Source organism: Neofelis nebulosa, chromosome 9, assembly GCF_028018385.1.
Source record: "Neofelis nebulosa isolate mNeoNeb1 chromosome 9, mNeoNeb1.pri, whole genome shotgun sequence".
Classification (NCBI taxonomy): Eukaryota; Metazoa; Chordata; class Mammalia; order Carnivora; family Felidae; genus Neofelis; species Neofelis nebulosa.
The window spans coordinates 49,095,332-49,117,931 of record NC_080790.1 but is presented as its reverse complement, the minus strand read 5'-3'; the positions used below and the strand labels follow the sequence as shown (position 1 = coordinate 49,117,931).

Genomic DNA, 22,600 nt, shown 5'->3' with positions numbered 1-22,600 from the left:
TAAGTGTCCATCAACAGATGAATGGATAAAGACAATGTGTTGTGACCATAAGTACATTATTGCTAATTGAGATAAGTCAGACAAAGTAAGACAAATACTGTATGTTATCACTAATATATGGAATCTAAAGAGGCCCTCCTCACAGAAACAGAGGGTATAGTGATGGAACAAGGGCTAGAGAATGAGAGAATCATAGCTGTGTTGTTTAAGGCTATAAATTTGTAACCACTAGACGAATAAGTCCTGGGGATTTAATGCACAGCACAGTGAATTACAGAAAACAATATTGTATTACAGGCTTCAAAGTTGCTAAGAGAACTTAATTGTTCTCACCACAAAAAAAAAAAAAAAAAAGAGATAATAATTAGGGGACGTGAGACACATGGTAGCTAATGTTATGATGGTAATCACACTGCAATATATGAACATGCCAAGTCCACACCTTGTCACCTTAAATCTATACAATGTTATGTCAATTATATCTAATAAGAATTAATTGCTTGATATAAATAAATACATGTTCAGTGAAGGGGGATGAAACTGAACTCTGTCTGGTTGATATCCAGCAGAAACTGAGAGAACTGAAGCAGCTCTTGCCTTAAGGAGCAGACCAGCAGGGAAGCAGACCCAATCATTCCAGGACCAAAGGGAAGAGCTATTACGAAGCATAAAGAGGGATCTCTGGAAACATAAAGGTAAGTGGAAAAGCTAAAGTTCAGATATGGGGCTCTGAGGAGGCTTTCTAGAAAAGATACCCAAATCCATGCTTTTACCAAGATGGAAAGCCATTGGGCAGAACTGCATCAGTTTGAAGCCTCATCTAAGTCATTTCTTAAACACCACTTACCTACCCCACTGAATTGTGGTAAGGGTTAAAGGTATTACAGATGACCAGCATAAAAGGATTATCCATGATCTTAACAAAGATAGGCATTCAATAAATAATAACTCACTCTATTTATTTTCTTCCTCCCTCTCTCCCTCTCTTCCTTCCTTCTGAGTTCTCTCCCTCCCTCCCATCCATCCCTCCATCCATCTAATCTATCTGTTTTCCTCCCTCTTTCCCTTTCTCCCTTACCTTCCTTCCTTTTCTCATCCCACCCTTTCTTCCCTGTGAATGTATTTCTCCATGTTTTTCACACCCTGCCCTCACAGCCTCCCATTACATAGGTTAACTTGGAAGATGGTTATTGAACTTTATCTTGGGAACCACTATTCTCCCCTCTCCCAGCTTAACTAGTCCATCCTGTCCTGCTACTTCAACCAGAAAACATACTTTTTTGCCTACAGCAGTCTCAGACAAGGATTCCTAGAGAAGCCCAGCAAAAGCAATGAGAGAGAGCAAGGGAGTTTACTGGGCCTTACTGGATCCTGAGGAGGTGACTCAGGGTTGATTTTCACAGCTGATATAATTTGTTTTGGTTTTCTTCATCATGCTTCTGCAAAAATCGAAACTGTAGCTCTATCGTGGTTGTTTTTTCTCATCTCTGCTCCAGGTCACTTCCTCTTGGCCAATGATCCACCCTGGTCTTGGCCAGATCCAGACAGCTGTTAATTAGCCAGGAAGTAGAGTGGGGAGGGCTATTGCCGGTTGTTTTCCCTCAGTAAATAAAAATAAATGTATTGCTGTATCTTGCTTCCTGCAGGGTCATTGTTTTCATGAGCAGGAAAAGGCTCTATGTGGAGGTCCTGGGACTAATTTCATTTGCACCTTCAGAGGTCAGACCATGCCCAGCAAACTCTGCAAAAGAGCAGAAGCAGCCCAGGCCAGATCAGCTGGTCTCCGTGCAAGTGTAATTGGTTCTCCTGCCTAGACTTTTCTTGTTGGCCTCAAAGCTTGCAATCCCTTGACTGGAAAGAAAAAAAGTTTTACAGATAGGTTTTAAAGAGAGTAACAGGGCTTTTGTTGTATCAGAGAGTATTCAGCATCATTTCTTCTCTGAACTCTTCAGGCATTGCAAGGATTCCTCTTTATGAGATTCTGTCCCTCACCATAAAAAAGCGAAGACTCCTACTAACACTTCTGCCCTTTCTGAAATGCTGGAAAAAGCTTCCCTCCTTCTTCCATCCCTGACTTGTTCTTCCTCAGGAAGAGGGAATATTGGAGAATCCCTGCCCCACTAGGCTGGCTCTGGAGTATACTCCCTTGCTTTCACCTCTTTTGAGGCCATCATCACCTTTTTGAGACCATCCAGGCCATAAACACTCCCCGAAAGAGGCCTTCTGTTCCCTTACCCATAATCCTAACCCACCCTGCTCACCTTTCTTCACCTGTGGCAGGAAAGACCTGCCATCGTATCACCCCAGGACTAAGGGGAGCTTAGGTAGAAGGCCCAGAACATTCTCTGTTGTGGCTTAACCACTGCTATAGTCAGTACCCTATTCTGATGCGTTTCTGGCTCCTTGAGTCCGGAAGGAAGAGTGTGATTAATTAGCCCCTCCAATCTAGGCAGCACTTTATGTAGTTGTATTGTAATTAGTTATATAACTACTATTTTTCCCATATAACAGTGAGAAAATTGAGGGCAGAATCCACATGATTCACTTTGAATTTCCAGAGCATCTAGCATATTGCCTTGCTCATTATGTGTATCTCACAAATATTTATTGAATTAAATCATGAATACACAGTTTCTAAAAGTCCAGTTAATAAACTTATTGTATGTTGATTAACATGTATATAGATGTATGTAGGTGTATATATGTGTGCATACATATAAATGTACATGTATGTGTGTATATAGCATTAAAAAGAGTAGGGGATGACAAAAATTTGTAAAACAACCATAAGCTCACAACCTGAATATAACTACATACTGTGTAGTGTAGTGAATGTTCTTCTGTTCTTTTTTCCTGTCATATGAATATGTACATATTTATTTATATTTACTTCATTATATTTATATAGTTTATATATTTTTATCTGCATGGGTTTTTTGTTTGCTTTTAAGACTTTTTACAGCAGTTTTAGGTTCACAACAAAATTAAGAAGAAAAGACAGAGATTTCCCACATACTCCCCACCCCCACACACCCATAGCCTCTCCCATTATTAACATCCCCTACCAGAGCGGTACCTTTGTTACAGTTGATGAACCAACACTGACACATCATAATCACACAAGGTCCATAGTTTACATTCAGGCTCTAGGTGTTGTACATTCTGTGAGTTTGGACAAATGCATAGTCAGAGTATTTCTGTGTGTAACACTACTTCCTTTTCCGCTTGTTTGTTTCATGTGTTGCCTTAGAATGCATTCTCAGAAAAGGAATCATTCTTTTTAAAGTACGCTTTTTTTTTAATGTTTATTTGCTTTTGAGAGAGAGAGACAGAGACAGAGTATGAGTGAGGGAGGGACATAGAGAGAGGAAGACACAGATTCTGAAGTGGCTCTAGGCTCTGAGCTGTCAGCACGGAGCCCAATGCAGGGCTTGAACTCACGAACCCCAAGACCATGACCTGAGCCAAAGTCAGATGCTTAACCAACTGAGCCACCTAAGCGCCCCCTCAGAAAAGAAATCTTTGTGTTAGAAGGGATACATATTTTTATACCTCTTGATACATATCACCAAGTGGGTTTTCAAAAGTAGTACATTAAATTTTCTTGCCATTGGCTGTGAATGAAAGTACTACTTTTACCAAACCCTCTCCAGGAGAGTATATTCCAATTGTTAAAATTTGTTCAAATATTATAGGTCAATAAAAGGTTACTTTATTCCACAAAAATTTACTGTTAGTTTACAGTGCCTTCTGGGCTAAAGACACAAAGGTTCTCAACTCTCACAGGATTTCCAGAAGAGGGATGACACAGAACAGAAACTATGGTACTTTCTCCAAGCTCCAGATTTGTGACTATTAGTTGAGTTATGGTGGGTTAGGTCCCCTCACTGTTAAGACACAATATTTCTCAAGCCAGTCTCATAGGAAAAATGATTCAAATTCTAGCGACCTACTACATAGTCCACACCACTGTACTTATAATTACATATTCAAAGAATATTAGTTAAATGAAAAAGTGATCTCCAAAACTTCTGCATTGAAAAAAATTATTGTAAACAAAGTTAAAAGACAAATGCCAAAATTATGAAAAATGTTTGAAATATGTAACAGAGACAAAGAGCTAGTGCATAAAGAGCATTCTAGAAAGAGCATTAAGAAAAAAGACCAACCAATAAAGAAAATGGACAAAAGATACGAACAGTTCACAGAAAAAGAAATACAAATGGCCCTTCAATATATGAAAGGATGCTCACCTAGAGCAGGAACTGGCACACTATGGCTCAAAAGCCAAACCTGACCACCATCTGTTTTATTATTGGCACACAGCCAGCCGCTTCATCTATGTTTTATCTATGTCTGCTTTCATGCTATCAACACAGGAGTTGAACGGTTAGAACAGAGAGACTGTTCTCTGTTTATCTGACCCTTTACAGAAAAGGTTTCCTGACCTATGACCGAGAGAAACAGAAATTAAATGATATTTATGTATATTTTTCATTTATCAGATTGTCAAAGACCCAACAGTTGGGAAATACTGTTGCAGGACCTTCTTATGCATCTTAAAAAGAGTAAATTGGTAAAATTCCTTCTTAAGTGGCGCTTTGATAATATTTATCTTAATTAGTAATTTATACATACTTTGATCCAACAATTCCACTTTGGGGAATTTATTCTACAAATACACTTGAACATGTGTATATGCCATGGTTTGTTTTATTTATTGCAACTCTGTTGCCCATTTGAATTTTTTTTTTTCAACGTTTTTTATTTATTTTTGGGACAGAGAGAGACAGAGCATGAACAGGGGAGGGCAGAGAGACAGAGCATGAACAGGGGAGGGGCAGAGAGAGAGGGAGACACAGAATCGGAAACAGGCTCCAGGCTCCAAGCCATCAGCCCAGAGCCTGACGCGGGGCTCGAACTCACAGACGGCGAGATCGTGACCTGGCTGAAGTCGGACGCTTAACCGACTGCGCCACCCAGGCGCCCCTCTGTTGCCCATTTGAAAAGATTTGAATCACTCTCACCGGCCATCAGCAGGGGACTGGTTAAATTATGGTTCATCTGTACATAAGAACAGGATATAGTTGTCTAAAAGAATAAGGAAGCTCTCTATACACTGCTATAACACATCTTTATGATACGTTGGTTGCTCGCTGAAAAAGGCAAAGTACAAAACAGTATGTATGAAATGCTACCTGTGTATAAAAGGGGAGAGAATGAGACTGTATGTTCATATTTCCTTACCTGTGCACAAAGGACCCTGGAAGGATGCAGAGAAGCCTGATGATAGGTCAAACTTGGGGACTGGATGGAGGGGAAGTTAAAACTTCTCACTATGTATCTTTTTATATTGTTTGATCATGGAGCCATGTTGATTCACTGATTGTTGAGCATCTAATAGGTGCCAGACTCTATTCTAGAGGCTGAGGAAAGAAACAAAAACCCCAGTGTTCCTGGGAGCTTGTAGTCTATTCAGAGAGATATTAAATAAAATAAACAAATAAAATAGTTGTATGTTAGATGGTAATAAGGTGATAAGGAGAAGAAAACAGTAAAAATAGGAAGGAGGGTACGAAGTGTCAGATGTGTGCTGGAGGGGAGCAGGCAGGTGGAGTGACCAGAGGGAATTTAACTGAGAAGGTGACTTTAAGGAAGAAACTAAAGGAAATGGAAGAGTGAGCAGGAGAAATGTATTATCAATTCAAAACATTAAATTAAAGAGCAATCATTCCATTTAATCTTTCTAACCCTATTAGAAGTTATTCATGAGGCTATTACTATTAATGAGATTATTATCCTCATCATAAATTATTATATTATGATCCCAAGGGGTTGGCTGCACAGAGTTGAAACAAGAAATGTTAACTCCTCCAATCCAAGTGCTGAGATCAAGGGAAACAAAACATGTGTGAGGAGCACACGGATGAGCACCTAAGCCATGGTGGGGGAGCAAAGAGAGTAAATAGCAGACTCTGAAGACTGCGAGGGAGCTAGCCAGTCGAGGACTGAAGGGAGGAATTCTTGGGAAAGGAAATGACTGCCAAAGGCAAAGAGGTCAGAAAAGGCCTAGCAAGTGGTTTAGAATAATTGGAGTGAGGTGTTGGTCAGGGAGGTCTACAACTAAATGACAGCACAGAGAAGTCAAGTTCAGGCACTAAAAGCCCTGGTAAGCCACATAAGAAACTGCAGGTTGGAGAACTTAACACTATCCCCAAATCCCTTCTCCCTTACTTGCCTCTGGAGCATGTCTTCTCAACCTCAGCACTATTGACCTCTTGGACCAGTTAATTCTTTGTTGTGGGGGTTGTCTTGTGCATCATAGGACGTTTCTCCACTGATAGATGCTAATAGTAGCCCCACCCCACCCCATTTGTGACAACCAAAAGTGTTTCCAGACATTTCCTGAAATCCCCTGTAGGGCAAAATCACATCTGGTTATGAGTCACTGGTCTAAAAGTTGAAAAAACTTTGTCATTTTTTTCAGCTAAATGGTCATGTAACAAAGTTTTGGCCAGTGAAATATGAGAAGAGATCTACTGGAACATCCTTCCTTTTTTTAACCATCTTGAATGAGGGCAAGAGTGACAGCAGCCACTGTGCAGCCAGAATAGAAAGAACATGAAAATCACAGAGATGCTGGTCCCTACATCTTTGAACCAATGGACCACCTACCTCCAAACTTCTTATGAAGGTAAGATAACTCTTACATGTTTAGGCCACCAAGTTGAGATTTTCTATTATTTGCAGCTTAAAACAATCCTAATTATTAAAACATACAAAAGTGTTTGAACTTCATCCCAGAGATAATAAGTATTCTAAAGTATTCTAAAAAATAAAAAGAATTACATCATCATCACAGCTACAGTTCAGAAAGATCATTTTGCTATAAAACACAGTCTATGAATCAAGACTGAAGGCAGGCAGACCATGGGAAATATCATGATAAGATAAGCAAAAACTCAGTGGGGCTTGGATCAATTCAATGATGGTGGGAATAAAATGGAGGGGACCCATATGAGAAACACTGAGAGGCAAAATAGATCAACCCTAACCAATTGTATATGGGCAGTGAATAAGGTATACCAAAGACTAGAAATCGTATTTCTGGTAAAACTGATGCCCTAGATGGTACACCAAAGAAAGAACAATTTAAAAAGAAGGACAATATTCCATTGCAGGCCAGGTTGAATTTGAAATGCTTATGGCACACCCAAGTGGTAATGTTCAGGGCATTTAGATACTTAGGTCTAGAAGTCAGAAAAGAATAAGGGAGTAGTAATTTTTAAAATATATGTATGATATAATTCTAAATCTTAAATTCCAATAAAATAACATTATTTATTACAAAAGTGATGTCAATGAAGTATAGAATACTTAAGCATACAGCTAAGCAAAACAAAATTAAAAATGCACAAATGCACTCATAAAATCCCAACATCCAGATATAATTTGCAGTAAAATGTGGTTACATATACATGTGAATATACAAATATAAATGGGATTATATTGGGTATACTATATAGTAACAGGCTTTATTCACTCAACAGCACATCCTTCTGCTTCAATTAATATTCACCCATTTTTCTGATTTTTTACTATTATAAACAGTTCTGAGATCAATTGTTCTCATAGTAAAATGTTTGCCCATGTCCCTAGTTAGGTCCTTAGGATAAATTCCTAGATGTGGAACTGCTGGCTAAATGACACACATGTTTCTAAGGCTTTTGACAGATGTTCCCAAATCATTCTCTAGAGAGGTTGTAGCAATTTACAATTCCGTAACACTGTGAGTACTCACTTCCCCACACTGTCTCCAAAATTGAAATTATATACATAATCACTCAAATCTTTGAGAATTTTATAAAATAAAAATATGAACTCATTGCTTTTATTTTGCATTTGTTCAATTGCTAGAACTCAAGCTGTGTGTGTTTTATCAGCAATTTGCATTGTTTCTTTGGCAAACTGCTGATTCTTGTTCTTTGCTACTATTCTTTGAGACACCGATCTTTTATGGATTTGTAAAAACTCTTTATGTATTATAAACTTTAGCCCTTCTTCATTAATGCTGCATTTTTTTCTCTTTGTTTGCATTTGCCATTTAATTGTAGGTTACATTTTGATAAATAGGTATTTAAATTACTAGAACTTCCAGGGTTTGAAATGGCTTTGTGATGCATGGGAACAAGATAGTGCTTCAGTCCCAGCTGAGGTTTGATACCATGGATTTCCAATGGGTTCCATCTGCAAAGTTGTAGCAGGATTTGGTTACTTCAGTGCAGAGGGAGAAAGGGGAGAAAGTAGGGTTTGCTTAGAGTTAGTGTTTTGCCTGTTGTTTTAATCAGAAGCTGGACAAAGAATAAGGGAGTTGTGTGCATCAGCAAATATGTTGCTGAAATGATGGACCACGTGGACAAAATAAGAGTCAAGTGATGCTCTGGAAGAAATTAGAAGGGATCAGGGGCCCCTGTGTAGTTGAAGACCAGATTCAGCTGAATGAGAACATGAGACAGCTACAAGATTAGGACATGATTTACAATTTTCTTCTAACATACTTTTCATTATTGCCTCCTATCCATTTGTTCTGTTTTCTTCTTTTAAAACAATTATTTTTGTATCTGTTGTATCCGCCTTCATATTTTAAATTTTCTTAATTCATTTTCTTTACAAGGATTGTTCCCCCATCACACTCAGAATTAATTTTCAGCCATCAAGTCTATTTACTAGATCGAACACATTTTATTTTGGCCACTTTACTTTCCATTTCCTTGCATTCTCTTTTTATTTCAGCCCATATTTACTTAAAAGAAGCATTATCTTCCTGTCTCTCAATCAATATTTAATTCCAGAATATGCGGTTGGAAGGAGGAAGGTTGGAGGGGAGAGAAAAACAGGGCCATGTACTCCTTCGGCTCTAGCAAGATCACAAGACCCACAGTAAACACCAGACCATTCAATGAGTTACCACATTCAATGGTCACAACTCAGGGTCATGCCGGCTGAAATGGAAAACTGCCAGGAACCTCCTGTGCCAAACACAACTCCGAAGTCCAGTAGCCTGTATGTTCTCACCCGAGATACTTTCTTGCAACAGCTGATGTGCAAGTGCCTCTGAGGCCTTGGAACCTCCAGGCCCTCCCTGCCACCACCCACTTCATTTTGGGTTTGTCTTCACTACAGAGTTGAGAGGATCATCATTCAATTGCTTATGAAACATGATACCAGAGTTTCAAATATCTCTTTTCCAACTCCAGTGCCCTTGCTCCCCAGTACAGCCTTGAAGCAAGAGCAAAGCTGAGATTCCTCTGGGGTTTGGTGCCTGGGGAAGGAGGCCGCAGGCACCAGACTTCCTTAGGGAGGTGAGGGGCTGACTGATGACCCAGGCCTTTACTGACCCAGGACGGGAGAACCCTGGCCTTGAGGCATGTGCAGGCCATGTGCTGCATCTTGCCACCCTGAGAAGTCCTCCTTTCTAAAATTAGGTTGCGTATCATCCGAGATCCTCTCTCAAAGAGAAGCCATGAGCTTCCTCTATCCTCAACCCTGGCTCAGATTTGCCACTGTAAATAGAAATGTCAGGTTTTACCTCTGAACTCTGAGGTCACCACACATCAACCCCGGCTAGAGAAGCAGAAAGCAAAATTGGCCCTCTGCTTAGAGGAATTCGAATCAGGGCCTCAGCCCCTTCCTTTTTACACAACATCCTGAGACAAGAGGCAAGACAAAACAAAGCCAAAGCAAACTATCAAAAAATAAAATTCACTCAAGCAGCAGAAAATTCGTCTGGTCACTCAAACCATTGAGCATTTTCATGTATTTTTTTAAAATTTCAGCTTGATTGAGGTATATTTTCATGTATTTTTAAATGGCTTCTCTTATATGAACAGCATATTCTCTATTCTTAAGCATCTTGAGGAGACAGTGAGCTATATTCTTAAGAGTACAACTCTGAATCAAAGAAGGGGCAAGTAACAGACTCTCTCAGACTTACATGCTTCATGTCTTCACGTCTCCCAGGAGATTATGAGATACCTCATACAGTCCCACAAACACATGCCCCCCACACAAACACACTCACACACACACACACACACACACACACACACACACACACTCACACACACACACCTGGGTGGGGCTGAGAACCACGGCACAGAAATAAGCAGGCTGAGGATACTCCATGAGCCTCTCTCACCTGGAGTCAAGTGCACAATGACAAGTAATAATAGCCTCAGGCTACTTTATTCACTCACTTGAGCCCCAAGGAAACCAAATATTTTTAGCAAGATAAAACTTTGAAAGCCCACCCCCCCCCCCGAGATCATCTGCTGAATTAGAGAATACCAAGCTTAACTGTCAAACCAGAAGATCTTTCATCTCAAAATTCAGCACAGCAGGATCCCTCCACTTTGTGTAGCATTTCTCTTCTGAGTATAAGGCCATTGATAGCCACTCAGGAGATACCCTCAGCCCTCAACCCTGGCCCAGCCGAGACTGGACAACTACCTGAGACAAAGGAATAGGCCGCCAGGATGTTGCTGAGCAAAGCCATGTCCACACACTCGGCAATCACCAGCTCTGTGCTACGGCAGAAGGGCAGCCTCGACGTGGCATCCAGAGAGAAGCTTCCTGGAAATGCTTCAGCTGGATCAAGGTGGCACCTCCCTCGCTTCTCTTCTGCTTGGAAACACAAAGTAAGTGATGAGAACACATTCTGCTTTTCTGAGGCCATATTCCAGGTAGCCTGGGCTCAACAACAAAGACCCAGTCCCCTAAATGCCAACCAGCCTTCCCAGCCAGGGATCTGGGGTCTTGTCCTCCTTTGCTCTGCAAGCTTCATGGCTTTCAAGGAAGCAGCAGCTCTGTACATTTCTGTTTTTCCTGGACTTTCCCCTCTCTCTTCCCCATCTCCTCCCCAGTTCCCTTTTTAACACTTCTCCTTCACCTTCCCTGCAACTTTCTATTGCATTCTGTCTGGCTCGCCTTGGAAGCACAGCCCATCATTACTTCAATCGCTCATTGTAACCCCAAGCAGCAGCCCACTCCTTGCCTGGCTCTGCTTTCTCCTGCACTGACAGTCCTTGTGTACTTTGATCCGTTTGCCTCATCCTACAGGTCACCAAATGTACGTCTTTGGCAATGGGTCAGAGCTGACTATCGCAGAACTGCCAGAGTGGTTCCAGTTCTAAAATGCCCACAAGAACTTGGGAGCTTGAGCCCACTCCCTGCCCGCAGTTCCATGACTCCACCTGTGACCAGGAATGCGCCAACCAGCAGAATGGTCCCACCAGGGTTCAGAACAAGGAAGGACTTGGGATCTCAGTGTTAAGTGGCTCAGCCTCTGGCTGCTGGAGCACATCGTCTCTGCAGCTGCTGCTGCTGCAGCTCAGACCTAGCATTCTTATCACCCAGTTCACTCAGCAAAACCCTCGCTGAGATAAAGGGAGAAAGAAATAGCAAAGACCCTGACAACTCCTATTCAATGCTGCTCTAGGCTGAGGGTGGGGAACTGAGTCACAGTGCATGGAGGGATGTCAGGTTGGGGAAAGCTAAAGAAGCAGAGCACTCCAGTCCTTGGAGAAGAAGCAGGTTCTCAGGTGGGTTATGGCCTCAGTAACATGGACCACACAAGGGGGCCTGGGGAGCTGCAGTTCCACAGGCGGATGGAATGGGTCACAACAGAGAAGACAACTCACGTTCTGGTGGATTCCAGTGGGCTCAGGGAAAACCAAAGCAAGGAAAGAAAGACCAGTGCACAGGTAAGACAGAAATAACCACAAGGTCATTGGAGCAGCCAGAGGCCCAGGAGTGGCAGGATGAGGAGTTGGAGCTTCAGGGGCTGTGAGAGGGGCCGGCTACTGCTGAGGGACCCTGCACCTCTGAGCCAGAGCCCTGGGCCATAGTCAACAGCCACTGGAGTTCTTAAAAGGTCACAACTATATGATACAAGTGAATAGTTGGAACCACCGCTCTGAGTTCAGAGACTGTTCTGCAGATCTGAGGACTTCAGGACCCAGGAAGAGAGTGAAGTCACTGGGAAATGTCTGAGCATGTAGTGGTGTAAAACTATTTCAGATCCATTCCCTCCTATCTTTCCCCACTAATTCTACCATAGCACAAGTCTCGCCAGTTCGTTTCTGGGAGTTTTGCTTCACCTAATCCTTCTGCTAACAAATTCTTCCTGCCCAATCTAGTGCACACTCTCACCAACTGGGCCATCTTGATAAAGTACAAACATAATCACTTCACTCCACAGCCCAGCCCTTCAACTAATCCCCATTAAACTTCTTCTCACAATACACAGACACTTCCACAATATCTGACTCCTACCTTAGCTCCTAATTCATCTCCTCGAGTCTACACCCACACGCATATACACAGAAATGTCAACATGCCTAATGCTCCAACATTACCAGCTTACTTTTAGTTCCCCAAACATATCAAGCTCTTTTATCTTTTCATGCATTTGATCATGCTTTTCCTGTTGTCTAAAATGCCCCCTGCTCCCCTTATCTGTCTGGCAAATGTTTCCTTTAAAAGAGAATTCTTTCTTTTCCAGAAATAGAAAAGTCCATACTAAAGTTCATATGGAATCTCAAGGAATCTCAAGTAGCCAAAAGAATCTGGAAAAAGAACTGCGTTGGAAGTCTCATACTTTCTGATTTCAAAATTTATTACAAAGCTACAATAATCAAAACAATGTAGTACTGAAATAAAGACAGACATATGGACCAATTGGAATAGAACAGAGAGCTCAGAAATAAATCTTTACATATATGGTCAGATGATTTTCAACAGCAATGCCAAGACCATTCAATGAGGAAAAACAGTCCTTTCAACAAATGGTGTTGAGAAAACTGAGTATCCACATGCAAAAGAATGAGGTCCAACCCTTACCTTATACCATATTAAAAATTTAACTAGAAATGGGTCAAAGACTTAAATGGAAGAACTAAAATTATACAATTTTTAAGAGAATGCATATGAGAAAAGTTTTATGACACTGGATTTGACAACAATTTCTTAGATAAATGCTGAAAGCACAGGAAACAAAAGCTAAAATAGATAAACTGGGCTACATCAAAACTTAAAACTTCTGTGCATCAAAGGGCGCAATCAGCAAAGTGCAAAGGCAACCCGCAAAGTGCAAAGGCAACCCGCAAAATGGAAGAAAATGTTTGCAAGTAATATATCTGATTGGGGGATAATATGCAGATAATATAAAGAACTCCTAGAAAATCAACAACAAAAAATCAAACAACCTGATTAAAAAATAGGCAAATGACCTGAATAGATATTTCGCCAAAGAAGATACACAAATGACCAATAAACTAATGAAAAGATCCCCAACATCACTAATCACTAGGGAAATGCAAATCAAAACTACAATGAGATACCACCTCACACCCATTAGGATGGCTAGTATAGAAGGAAGGAAGGAAGGAAGGAAGGAAGGAAGGAAGGAAGGAAGGAAGGGAGGGAGGGAGGGAGGAAGGGAGGGAAGAAGGAAGATGAATGGATAAACAAAATATGGTATATACATACAATGGAATATTACAGACTTAAAAGGAAGAAAATTCCTTTTTTAAGGTCTTATTTATTTATTTATTTATTTAGTATGAAATTTATTGTCAAATGGTTTCCATACAACACCCAGTGCTCATTCCAACAGGTGCCCTCCTCAATGCCCATCACCCACTTTCCCCTCCCTCCCACCCCCCACCAACCCTCAGTTTATTCTCAGTTTTTAAGAGTCTCTTATGGTTTGCCTCCTTTCCTCTCTGTAACTTTTTTCCCCCTTAAAAGGAAGGAAATTCTGACACGTACTACAACATGGATGAACCCCGAGGACATTCTGATAAGTGAAATAAATCAGTCACAAAAGAACTCTAATGAACCAAAATACTATAGGATTCAACATTTATGAAGTAACTAGAGTAGTCATATTCACAGAGACATAAAGTAGAATGGTGGCTGCCCGTGGTTAGGGAAAGGGAAGAATTGGAAGTTACTGTTTAGTGGGTACAAGGTACAAAGTTTCAGTTTTGCAAGATGAAAAGTATTCTGGAAATGGATGCTTGCACAACAGTGTAAATGCACTTAATGCCATTGAACTGTAAGTTTAAAATGGTTAAGATGGTAAATTTTGTTTTATATATATTTTACCACAATTTCAAAATAATAGCAATAAGGTGTTAATGAGGTACAATGGTGAATTTTGAAGGTTAATCCGTTTAAAAAATCCTGCAATCAAATTTTGGTTTCAAGTTAATAGGAATGGTAGCAGAATTATTTTATGCTGATATTAAAATTGAAGTCAATTAAATTCTAATTTATACCACATTATGAATATAGTTTAATTACAAGTAAAAGATGTAATTTCACTTATTAAAAAATTGGATACTAAATAATCTATCACATTAAGAGATTCAGAGGAAAAATATATCACATCATTACAGACAAAAATATGTTTGTGTAAAATTCAATAAATATTCATGATTGAGGGGGCAAAAAAACAAGGTCCACTGCAGTAAAGCTCCAAATCACTCAAACCCCTTTTTTTTTTTTTGGCTATCAAAGTCTCCAAGTATTCTTCTAATATTGCATCTATGATAGTGTAATTGGAGCGATCAGTTTACAGGTTTTCTTCTAGACTGAAAAGGCATCTGATGTATCCTTGTTACCTAAGCATCTAACACGGTGCCTGATGAAAGGAGACTCACAGTAAATGCTGGCTAGCTGAAAACCAAAAAGAGCATTTAGGCATGAGTTTTGTATGCATAAGTCTCTGAGGGTGTTTCTAAGCCACCTAGAACACCAAATGATACCAGGGCTGTGACTGGCTCTGAGCAGGCTGACTTATCACTAAAATTCTTCTGTATCTCCTACTGTGATGGTTAATTTTACGAGTCAACCTGACTGGCTATGGGGTGCCCAGATTAATCATTATTTCTGGGTGTGTGTGTGAGGGTTTTTCCAGATGAGGTTAACGTTTGAACCTGTGGACTCACAAAAGTAGACCTCTGTCCCCAATGTGGGTAGGCATTATTCAGTCTGTTTAGGACCTAATGGAATGAAAGGCGGAGGGAGGACAAATCTGACCCTTTTTTCCTGTCTTACTGTTTGGGTGGAGACATCTCATTTCATCTTCTCCAGCTTCAGATTGGATTTTCACCATTGGTTCTCAGGCCTCCATACTTTAACTGAATGATACCACAGGCTCTCTTGGGTCTCCAGCTAGCAGACGGCAGATCCTGGGACTTCTCAGTCTCCATAATCACATATATATATCCTATGAATAGGATATATATATACCCTACTGGTTCTGTTTCTCTGGGGAACCCTGATCGATACACCTACCAATATGAAGGTGAGGGGCATGAAGCATTCATCCACCCCCAAGTACAATTTGTGGTCTGTTCCTCAAGGAAGTCCCTTACCACTGGTTAGCTCCTAGAATCAATGATTCTCAACTTTGGGTAGTTTGCCCCCCAGGGCAAATGCAATATGTGGAAATTTGGCAATATGTGGAAACATTTTTGGTTGTCACAATTGCAGTGGGAGGTTGATATTGGCATCTGGTAGGTAGGAGGGAAGGATATGCTAAACATCCTACAATGCACAGGATAGTTCCCCACAACAAAGAACTAAATGGCCCAAAATGGGAATGTATCAAGTTTGAGAAACCCTGTTCTGAAATAAACATCATTCCTTCATTGACCAGTCTAAGTGACTCTCAGTGTTTGTGAACCTCGTGCTCATCACCAGTACCGTCAGGAAGGTGTCAGAGAGAGGGGTTGCTTGGCAGGCCTTGATCAGGACATGAGTGCAAGGTCTGGGCCAACAACTCAATATTCATAGTGACCAGAAGTGAATGGGTTCTTGGAGAATAGCTCACATTAACCAAGCCCTCAAGGGAACACATCAACCAATAGCAGTTGATTAATTCGTAACTGGAGAGTCAGCTGGCACAAGAGCTAAATCAGATCCTCTTCTAGACAAGTGGATCCTGGTGATTATCATGGCAAGGGCAAAACTGCAACCAAGGAGCTGCATATTTTCAAAGACAAGGCTTTCTCCTGGTGATAACCCATCAGATTAATCCCACACTATTCTGGGGAAAATCATGTGTAGAGAGGACACTCCAGGACCAGTCAACCAGAATCACAGCACATTCTCTTTGGGCAGAACCCACCAGTTCTTACAATTCTTACTCTCTGACAGCTTTCTTTCATCCCTGACCTAAAACTCCTCCTAATTACCGACTAACTGCAACACAATTGAACAACCACAGCTTCTGTCCATCACTTACATCTCATAATTTTGTCTCCCTGAACACATGCTAGTCTCTTGATGAAGATGACAGCCTGTCTATGAGCACCATCTCGTAGACTGAATGGCTAATCGTATGTATCATATGCTATTTTCACAGGCTTCCATTCTAGAGGCAACCTCATTTCCAGTGGTACAAAATCATATTCTCTGGAACCTTGAGTCCACTCATTTATATTGAGTGTAATCACTGAATGTATAAAATAGAATGTGCCAGGTGATGAACGTTTCATCTTATACTTTAGTAGCAGCAATGAGTAGGCTCTGGTGTGTTAGCCCCAATGCAGGTTACTATCTCATTACATAGTGTGCAGAGGGTAGTAAAAACTCGTTATCCCCTTAGCTACCTGGGGAGAGATGTGCTGTCAGGAACAGAGGATTATCTGGCAAAAACAGTTCATCCCTGCTGACGCTGGTGTGAGGCAGTAAAGGTTCTGAAACTTGGTTGGCCTCAGTTGGCTTCTCAAGTTCTGAAAGAAAAGAGAAATGGCACAGAAAACATCAGAAAGCCATCACATGCTCAGGAGACCACATCATGCCTTAGACCTAGTGTCGTCATGCACCTCACAGAGAAGCCCAGATGATGTTTACCTGGACCTCTGAAAAGATGGAATAGCATCTCTGGAGAGGATAAAGCCCACTGCCAGACGTTAATGTGGAATTTGAACCAGACAGCCAAAGAAACTAAACTCCCAAGTTCATAGAAAGGGAAGCAAGGGGTAAAAGATCAGAGATGCTTGCTTCCTCTTTCCTCCAGTCAGCCAAAGCCCACAAAACAGCCAGAATGGGATGTGTCCACGTGGCCCCTCACCACTGAAATTTTCAGGCCAGCATCTCCCTGGAACAGGAAGGGAGGAAATTCGGTTCCCAGATAGCAGTGCCCAGATGGGCCATGAAATGAAGCCTCATGCAGCTCTGTGTAGGCACAAAAAACCTGGAAATGCTGATGTGTGACTTCGCACAGCCAGAAGTCTCAAGGCCTCAAGCTATGTTCAGCCCAGCTAGGGAGGCCAGCGGGAGTCCCTGAAACAACTGAATCCCACACAGCTTCTTTATGTTGCCAGCTTCACTGAAAAGTGTGCAGAAGGACTGGAGTCCATCCCGGAGTCCCTCTGCTCCACACCTACACACTGTATCCACGCATTCAGTTGTCCGCACCACTTCCTGCCGACTCCTGCCGCATGTGACTTCTGCTGGTTTATTTATGTCTTCTAGATACTTATCCCAGCTGCCTCAGCCTCACAGAGAATTTGTGGCACTTTCCTATCTCCATTTGCCTCGTGAAGAAATTAAGGGCAAGAACGAAAAGGAAACTTGAAGCACAGAACTGATAGCTCTTTAGAGACTCAGGCACCAAAGGGTGGAAGCAGGTCTTTGATGCCCACTCACCCTCCCCTCTACACTATTGAAAACCACGCAAGAGCTGGCGCCAACTTGGCCACATGGAGTCTGAGATGCAAAGGCTTGAATGGAAAAAGAGCTCCTACACCACAGGATGGGAAGAGGATACACATGGTCCCGGAGAAATTATTGCACAGAGAGAAACCTGCTTTTCTCTGCAGGACTGATAAACACCGTGACACATCCAACATGCTAGCCTACCAGCCACTTGGCTTCCTTTGCTCCATCAAACTTCCCCTCCAACCCACTGCAGCAAACCATTTCCAGGGACACATCCAGAAAGGCACAACCTCTGAAATCTGGGCTGCGAGCTCCTTAAGAGCAGGGACCATGTCTTCATTCTGCTCTTTGTTCCTAGGCCCTCCCATAGTAACTATGGGTGACTGACTCACACTCAGAAATCCCACTCTCCAACCAGAACCAGACCTTATATCTTCCTACTTCTTTCACCACTGGAATCAAGGATGAGGCAGAGAATTCTTAGGCTTGACACCAAAATTACATTCCAAAACAGGGAAAATTGATAACTTGGACACCATCAAAATTAAACACATTTCCTCTGTGTTAAGAGGATGAAAAGACAAACTACAGGGTTGGGGGTGGGGGGGGTTGCAAATTATTTATCTGCCAAAAGGAATAGTATGTAGAATATATAAAGAATCTTCAAAAATAGTGACAACATCAAATGTTGATAAGGATGTAGAAAAATGGATCACTCATACATTGTTCATGGAAGTGTAAAATGAAACAGCCACTATGGAAAACAATTTGGCAGTTTCTTAAAAAAACATACAAACATACAACCAGCAACTGCATTGCTCCTTGGCATTTATCTCAGAGACATGAAGACTTAGGTTCACACAAAATCCACATAGGTATTTATAGCAGCTGTATTTGTAATAGCTCCAAACTGGAAACAACCCAAATTTCCTACAATGAGTGAATATTTAAACAAAATGTGGTACATCCATGACATAAGATACTACTCAGAAAAGCAAAACAAAACAAAACAAAATCTTAACTCATGCAACAACCTGGATGAATCTTCAAAAAATTATGCTGAGTGAAAAAATTCAATTTCAGAAGGTTGCATATTGTATGGTTTCACTTATATAAGATTCTTGTAGTGTCAGATTATAGAAATGGGGAACAAATTAGTGGTTTCAGGGGCTAAGGAGGGGGTGGGGTCAGAAGGGTGGTGAGCACACCTATAAGAGAGAAACAGGGGGAGGCTTGTGATGATGGAAATGTTCTGCATCTTGACTGTATCAGTGACAACATCCTGGCTGTGGTCATTGTACTACAGTCTTGCAAATTTTTATCATTAGGGAAACTGGTTCAATGGAACATAGGCTCCCTGTATTATTTCTTACAATTGCATGTAAATCTGAAACCGTCTCCAGAGTCATCCTGAATCATAATTTTCACATTAAAGTTTAAAAAGCATGAATCCAAAAGACTCAACCAAGATATCAGGGGAAATTCAAAATTCTTTCTTATAAGCAACAGTTGAAGGGAAGAGAATTTCATCTGGGGAAATCTTGGAGAATGAGATGGTGAGAGTTTCCTTCTTCTAGAATATGAAGGGATTATGCAGAAGAAATTAGACTTGGTTCATGCAGCACCAATGAACAGAACACAGGCTAATGTAGGGAAAACCTCATAAGCTTCAGGATCAGGCCTGAATTTAAACCTCAGCTCCACCATCCCCTATCTTTAAGACTGAGACAAGTTAGTTGACCTTATCATTAAAATGAGGCTGATTCCTATCTCAACCCATCAGTCAGCATGGAAGCAGAGAAACAAAAACTGTTTCAAGAATTTTCAACAGAAAGAATTTAATGCAGGGAACTGATTACAATGATAAAGATAGAAATGCAGGTGGAAGGTGAGAGAGAGGCTAAAATGTGAAGCCTCACATAAGAGATGACAAATTTGAGGGTTAAAGTACTTCTGAAATTGACATGACTTTTAAAGCTTATTTATTTTGAGACAGAGAGCAGTGGAAGGGCAGAGAGAGAAGAAGAGAGAGAATCCTAAGCAGGCTCCTCACTATCAGCAAGGAGCCCGATGTGGGGCTTGAACTCATGAACTGTGAGATCATGACCTAAGCTGAAATCAAGAGTTGGACACTTAATCAACTAAGCCACCCAGGCACCCCTCAAATTGACATGAGTTTTAAAAGATGAAATTAGTTGGAGTAAGGTTGTATGGGGTGGGACCATGAGGCAATCGAGAGAGCAGCAAAACTGGACAGCAGAGAGTTGAAGGGACAAAGGGAGGACGCAGTGTTGCCCAAGAGCTGGGTCACCAGGAAGAATCTGGAATCACAGAGATGTGGCCACTACTAGAGGAGATGCTTGAGGAAGAGACGGAGGGAGAAAACATTGGCTTCCTCCTTTCCTCTACCCTCTAACGTCCCAGTGGTGCCTCCATGGGCCAAACCCAGCAGGAAACCAGAGCACCCTTGAGGCTGAGAAAGGCAGCCTGCAGGTTGGCTCCTGCTGTCCAAGATAGAACAGGGATCAGGAGGCAAATAGGCCCAGTCTGGTGCACTTCTGGGTGTTTGTGAGGATACAGAGTATGTAAATGCCTGGCACATAGTAGGTGCTCAATAAATAGTAATTCCAACTTTTATGCGCCGGTGTTATATGATAAGCATTTAGAAGCCCATTTTCTCATCACTTTATATCTAAATATATAGTAACACAAGCTGGGATATCTGGCTCATGCCACACGGACTCTGCCAAGAGTGCTTTTTTTTTTTTTTTTTTTTTTTTTTTTTTTTCCAAATGGGCTACATATCTGAGAAATGTGAAAAGCAGCCCTGTCCTAGAGTTTCATTGTATAAAGCAAATGTTGAATTTCCACAGCTGCTGGCTTCCGCCTACCCAGAGGAATAGTTTCAGTGAAATATTAATCTCGTAGAAAGCCACACTGGGGTAAGACTGCACAGTAATTCAAGCAGCATGTGCAAAATTTATTTAGTGTTGGCCAGGGATGGTTTTAATTATGTGAAGTCTTCAGAATGAGAAGAAAGTGACTGAAGATGCTTGACTAAATCAGTCACAGAGGCTCTGGATGCTCCCAGCACCCTCCCCAGTTTCGGTTTATTTCTGCAGGCCCCAAACCACAAACACAAAGGAAGCTTCCATGGAACAGGATTACAGCACTGCCAGCACCCAGGTGCAACCAGCAGCAGAAATGGCCAAGACAGGAAACATCAGCACCAGCAGCGCAGAGACCTCCATGTAGCATGAAGGTCAGGTGTCCAGGTGTGGGAGGATAACCAGGGCGGGACAGAGGGAGGCAGGATGCAAGATGCTTTCATCAAAGGTCCCAGATGGATGCAGGGTGCAGAGTGTGCTTGCTGTGCACCTGCTGGACACCTCTCATTTCCTGGAAGTCACTTGGGGAGGTATGGTGTTGCACTTGAAGTAGCACTTGGGAGCTGAGAGAGGGCCTGTACCCATCCCTAAGGACCATATGTGCCCTGAGGACTGGACTTTGCAGACAGCAAAGTGGAGCCAGTCCTGTGGGCCTTAAAAATAGGCACCGGCCAGAAGCCACAAGGTGTCCCCTAAGCTGGTGGGAAAAAAAAAAAACCAGGAAGGCAGCCTCCAGGGCCCTGGCACCAGCCTGGAGACAGGGGCTTCTGGCCCAGGAAGGCCTAGATGAGTGAGAAATAAGAAAGAGAACACAAATTTGCAAAGGAGATGGATGAGCAAAGGCTGGTCCTGTGAGGGTTTGGAGATGAACAACAAGGTTCTCATCATCAGCCCTAGGTCAGCCCATCAGGGGGTCAGTATTTAGTGCCTCAAGTCAGATAAGGTGCCAAAGCCAGGCTTGGTCGTAGCTGAGAGGAGTGACCTGACAGAGGAGTCCAAAACACTGAGGTTGAACAAGGGAGAATGGGAGTCTCCACTTGGATTTGCCAGAGATCTCTCCAGCCCATTGTGTCCTAAATTCATTCCTCGCCCACCCATTTCCTCTTTTCTCTACAGTGTTCATAATATCCTGAACCTCCCAATCACTTGGGTTCAAACTTGGGGGTTATCATGAGCCCTTCCTCTCTCTTGCCCTGAAAATTCTACCTCCTATCCCTTCTGACTCTCCGTGCTCTCGGCCACTTGCCTAACTCAAAAAAGCCTCCCACCCAACCTACCCCCCCCACCCCCCCACCGCCAGCATCATACACAGGAGCCAGGCTGAGCACTAGGAAACTGTTCTAATAATGCCACTCCTCTGTCCTAAAATCATCTCCTACACAGTAAAATTCTTTTCAATAACAGCCCAATGTCAAGCAAATAGAATCACTCTCTTCTTTGTATACTTCCCAACCAGTTCCACCTCTGGGTTTTACTCTGCTAAATGTACTTCTCTACATTATTACATTTCTGAGTCCTACCCATCCTTCAGGATCCACATCACATCACCTCCTGCAAGAACATTCTTTGATCTTCCCCTGCATACATAATTGTTCTCCCTTTTGGACTTCTATAACCCTGTGTGCCAATCTTCTGCATATAGTAAAAGCGTGTGCTTTTTAAAAAATATTTTGCACTAGGCTATAAGCTGTTTGAAAAGAGGGGCCTTACATCATATTTTCCTTCATGGAGGAAGTATAGGAAAACCCTGGAACATAAAGTCTGTCCAGTTTGTAATAATTGTAAAGAAGTGTGGGGGAATACCACTGGAAAGGAAGAGAGCAAGACTGGAGTCGTGCTGTGATCCTGGAGTGATAACTGCAGGTACTTGGGAGTCATCAGTTGGTATGTGCCCTGACGAAGCACACCAAATGTAGAGGACAAGGTCCATGGCTGGACTCTAGAGGGAACCAGCCTGCCACTGTCAGCTGCAGAAA

General features: G+C 41.9%; 1 protein-coding gene and 1 long non-coding RNA gene across 9 annotated transcripts in view; one reads left to right on the top strand and one right to left on the bottom strand.

The window, feature by feature from the left end:
• EVA1A (eva-1 homolog A, regulator of programmed cell death) overlaps nucleotides 1-22,600 on the bottom strand; it is a 49,858-nt gene that overhangs the window by 9,310 nt on the left and 17,948 nt on the right. For 5 of the 7 annotated variants that reach the window (XM_058683563.1, XM_058683562.1, XM_058683568.1 and 2 more), the window contains 2 exons: nucleotides 16,683-16,805; nucleotides 10,510-10,680 (listed from right to left, as the gene is read on the bottom strand). In XM_058683563.1, coding sequence (XP_058539546.1) covers nucleotides 10,510-10,555 — 46 coding nt within the window. In that variant the 5' untranslated portion in view covers nucleotides 10,556-10,680; nucleotides 16,683-16,805. Of the gene's footprint in view, nucleotides 1-10,509; nucleotides 10,681-10,948; nucleotides 11,185-16,682; nucleotides 16,806-22,600 lie in introns of those variants that run through there. The other 2 variants (XM_058683566.1, XM_058683567.1) reach the window with 2 other exon arrangements.
• On the top strand, nucleotides 572-22,216 carry LOC131484854 (uncharacterized). 2 transcript variants are annotated; one of them, XR_009248481.1, is made up of 3 exons: nucleotides 572-695; nucleotides 6,488-6,694; nucleotides 20,859-22,216. It is a non-coding gene; the product is annotated as an uncharacterized LOC131484854 (long non-coding RNA). The 2 variants fall into 2 exon arrangements; XR_009248482.1 differs by lacking the exon at nucleotides 572-695 and adding an exon at nucleotides 4,877-5,180.